We start from the raw sequence: 4,125 nt of genomic DNA on the forward strand, positions 1-4,125 counted from the left end.
TGTTTTTTAAGACGACATCCAGTTTTTCTTTTCTTTTTTTTTTTGAGTTTGCGTTTTGTTTATAGATTTTGTACCCATTCCTCTTCCTTTTTGGACATTTCCCCTCTTTTTTTGTTTGATTTTTGAAAGAAACCATTTCTACCCATCCGTAGAACCGGCGTCGAAAAAAGCTGATGCGGCAGCACGCGAAGCGGCCGTCGGGGGGCTCGGGGCACAAGAGCAGCACCCTGCTGGACAACAACCACCACCACGGCGGCCACGGCGGCCACGGCCAGTCGCCCAGCCCGCCCTCGTCGCGCAAGAGCTCCAAGGAGCAGCCGCTGCAGCCGTGCCTGTCGCACGGGCTGAGCCACGGCATGAGCCACCCGCACCACCACAACCTGCGGGTGCAGCTGCCGCCGCCGCTGGCGTGCAAGGACATCCCGGAGTCGCCCGTCTGAAGTCCACCGTGTGCCAACGCACGGATCATTTTTGAGTTACTTCGAACTTTTTGTGCGGAGGAATGAACAAAAGACACGGTGCCACCACCGTAGGCGAAAAATAACTTTATTTTTTCAAAAAAAAAATCCCTGACTTTTCCATGAAGGCTTGAGAAGTTAAGGTAATTTTGGGAGGTTACTTCTGTGTGCATTTTCGATTTGTTTTTGTGCTGCCAATTGAACTGCCGTGTCGGTTGAACCTGAGGAAAGTGTTCGGTTCGTGTCATCCGGCAAAGTGTGGGAGAGAGAGCAAATGAGTGAGAAAGAGATTATGTGTACATATTGTATGAATGACGATGTATATCATAGTAAGTTATTTTCCTAAACGTTGCTTGATTTTAAAAGATACATTCGTAGTTTTGTTGCATGTCCTTGGGACCAATTCCAAAAATATTTGTGTCAAATGTACTTTACCAGTAAAAAAATGGAATGTACAACAAAGCTGCTTTCTATTTCTCTCTATTCCAACTCTTGAGGCATTTTGGTTAAATTTTCGATTAAATTTAGCATTAAAAATAAAATGTTGTTCGTTTTAGACCATTTAATTCTGTGCGACACTTTTGTAGCCTGTGTAACCAATCTTTCATCGTACTCGGCAGGTCGCTACGACGCTACACCCCTTTCCGATATAAAAAAACAGACTCCTGTCTCCAAATTGATGTTTTAACTGAAGGTTGCTCGACCATTTGGAGCATTACGTTTTAACGCTTTGATGTTTAAATTTAAATATATATACATACAAACACAGCAAAAAGTGTCTTCTATGAATGTTAGACGATTTGAGCGCCAAGTTTTTTCTTTGCCCGAGCTCTGTGCTCGGGTGCTCAGGGCGGGCCGCTTGCACAGCTGCTTTTGGCCGGCTTTCCAACCCATCGGGTATCTTTTCTTGTAACAGAATTATAAGAAATGATCTCTTATCTTCTGCACTAACCTTTGCGACCATCTGCTAGTATGAGTAGTGGTTCTTTCTAGTTATATCTCGACTTTCTTCCTCAAGAAATTGAACGGTGTCGTCGTTGCGGATGGAACTGCCACTTGTCACATAGCCCATCAATCATTTTAGTTATCAGTTCCTTTTAAGTAATAAGGGAAATAGCATTTTTGATAAGAGGAGTGTTTTTTCGTGATTAAGCTGTCAGCCCACACTCATTTAAATCTGACGAATAGATACAATCGAAACCAGTAGCACCCTGACCAGTACCCGTGACGGAACAACCCAGCATACTGCACAGATGGCGGGTGAGTTTGAAATAAGCGTTTTGGAATACATTTGACGACGCACGAGCTAAAGTTACAGGCTTCCAGATATTCTGATACGTCTCCAGAAAATGTTTCATTATTAGTCCCTTAAAGTTTTGCGGAGAAATATTTCAAAAAACCGTATCGCTCAGCAAAATTCACATTGGTGTTGGCGCTCTGCCTGTGCGCCTGCGCTGTCCTCGCCGTCCCGTACACCAAGCCCACCGACATCCCGGACACCATTCCACGGTCATGCGCTGACAGGCCTGCGGCCAACGACTACCTCATGGTGCCCAGCCCCGAAACCTGCACTAAGTACGCTAAACTATTTCACTATACCCCTACCAATAACCCACCGTGCCGACTGAGAATAATGCTATTCATCGATTCTCTTTGACAGATTTATCGTGTGCGACGGAGACAGGGAGACAGAGTTCGACTGCCCCTCGGGCTTGTATTTCAGTTACGCCAAGCAGTACTGCGATTTACCTGAAGCTAGCGACTGTTCTGACCCAACTCCATCACCTGACGACGAGTGATAATGTTTCTTATTTCAACGAAACTCTTCCCTGGTGATAAAGATGCGAAATACATAACTCACTCCGTGTGCTGTACGACTTTGTTGCCCTCTGGTCTGCCTTGAAGTAACGTGTTCGATTTTTCAGGAGACATTAGTTGGCAAAGGGGGTGTTTTGGGATTGCAGGTTGAATAATAGATGAGATCTTTTGGGGTATATCACATATCATTTCATTATAATTAATACCGCATTCATTGCTCATTTGATTAAATAATTAACACTAAATACAAAACAGAAGAAGAATTAAACCGAGGATGATTTAGTCATTTATGGTATAACGATTTTGTTCGAATTCCGGAGGTTAACAAAAGTAAAAAAGGGCATAAAGTTACATTTCAAAAAGATCCCTCACAGCATAGCACCATAACAAATATTCCTATATTTATAGGGACTGGTACTTTAATCAGAGGGTTCCAGCAATTGCTTAAAGTATCCTGCCACGTCTTTCGGCAGCGAAAATCACAAAACGTCTGTAATGGAAAATCGTAAATTTTTACCCTTCTTTTACCACTGAACAACGGGTATAATTTTCCTATTGGTGTACTTAATCTAAATGTCCAACTACAGTAATCATCGGATTCAACGAAGGCACTCTCCAAATGATTCTTGCAAACGAACACAAATACTGAATACGACTCAATTAGAGCCTTTCTATTGGTCACTGGACGTTTTACGTCTCTGTCCTCCGAATGTTTTATATTTCAAAGTAAATCTCAAATTCACGAGATGGTTAAGCTATCGTGTGGTTTCGCCGTCTCTCAAATGCCTTTAAGATTCCTTTTCCACAAACGTCGGATTTTTTTCGACAGAGTATGTGAGAATACTCGACCACTCTTTGTCCCCAAAAGAGTGGCCTCACAGCCGATAGAGTAATAATTATTAATCTTACGGTTTGGCGCGCGGGACGAGGCCAGCTCGTCCTCCGCGCGAACCCCGAGGCGGCCGCCGACTCGATGGCATCCCGCCGCATGGCGAGCGCCGCGCGGCGGGCTCCCAGCGAGATTGAGAAGAGGTCCCGGTCTCCGCCGATCACTGCGCAGCCGGCCCTCACTCGCCCCGGCACTCCGCGTCCCAGTTGTCGGGGATGACGTCCGCCGTCAGCTGGATGAACCGGTGCAGCGGGCAGAAGTGCTCGCACTCGGGCATGGTCAGCGGGTGCACGTCGTCCGTCGTGGTGGAGTTCCTCATGTACATCTGCGGGCGGAAAGGAGGTGTTCAAGTAACCTGCGTTTGCCGCGCGGCCCAAAGGCGCTGACGTGAGCGCCTCGCGAGTAGGCAGCCCATTCGACACGCTGCCGTTGCCCGGCGAGCGACCCCCCCCCCTTCCCGTCCCCTGAACACACATCACTCCAATCCAAATTGCTGTTTTCGCATGTAGCGCTGCAGTGCGGCCCTCCGCTGCTGTAATTCCGGGGTATTCGAACAACATACGTCGCTGAGCTCGACCTTGACTCACCTGGATGCCGACCTGGCCGGCGCGCCGCCGCACCTCCAGGATGACGGCCATGCCGTACGGCGGCAGCGTGTTGTCCCAGACCTGCAGCGCGCGCAGCATGGCCGACACGTTGTTGTCGTGCACGGCGTACATGTAGAGCTTGCGCTCGGCCGGACGCAGCAGGCTGCGGGACTTGGCCACCGAGTGGCGCAGCATGCGCTTGAGCAGCGGACCTGCGGACAGCGACGGGGGACAGTGCGGGTCAGCGGGGAGGACAGCGAAGAGGACAGTATAGTCGCCTCTCTGTAAGGAGTAACCTGGCGAGCGCAGGGATCGGAGCCGATCGGAACACGAGTTTTCGTAAATGTGTCAGTAGTGCACTTCCCTTTTAAAA

At 48.1% G+C, this 4,125-nt stretch overlaps 1 protein-coding gene across 1 annotated transcript; it reads left to right on the forward strand.

Moving 5' to 3' along the window:
• The first annotated feature begins 1,547 nt into the window (after window positions 1-1,547).
• Window positions 1,548-2,332, forward strand: LOC127751278 (peritrophin-1-like). The gene is made up of 3 exons (XM_052274555.1): window positions 1,548-1,718; window positions 1,871-2,033; window positions 2,119-2,332. Exons 1-3 carry the CDS (start codon window positions 1,712-1,714, stop codon window positions 2,255-2,257), a joined length of 309 nt encoding a protein of 102 aa, XP_052130515.1. The 5' UTR covers window positions 1,548-1,711; the 3' UTR covers window positions 2,258-2,332.
• Window positions 2,333-4,125: the final 1,793 nt, after the last annotated feature.

The sequence above is a fragment of the Frankliniella occidentalis genome, unplaced genomic scaffold (assembly GCF_000697945.3).
Source record: "Frankliniella occidentalis isolate FOCC.00 unplaced genomic scaffold, Focc_3.1 Scaffold8, whole genome shotgun sequence".
NCBI lineage: Eukaryota > Metazoa > Arthropoda > Insecta > Thysanoptera > Thripidae > Frankliniella > Frankliniella occidentalis.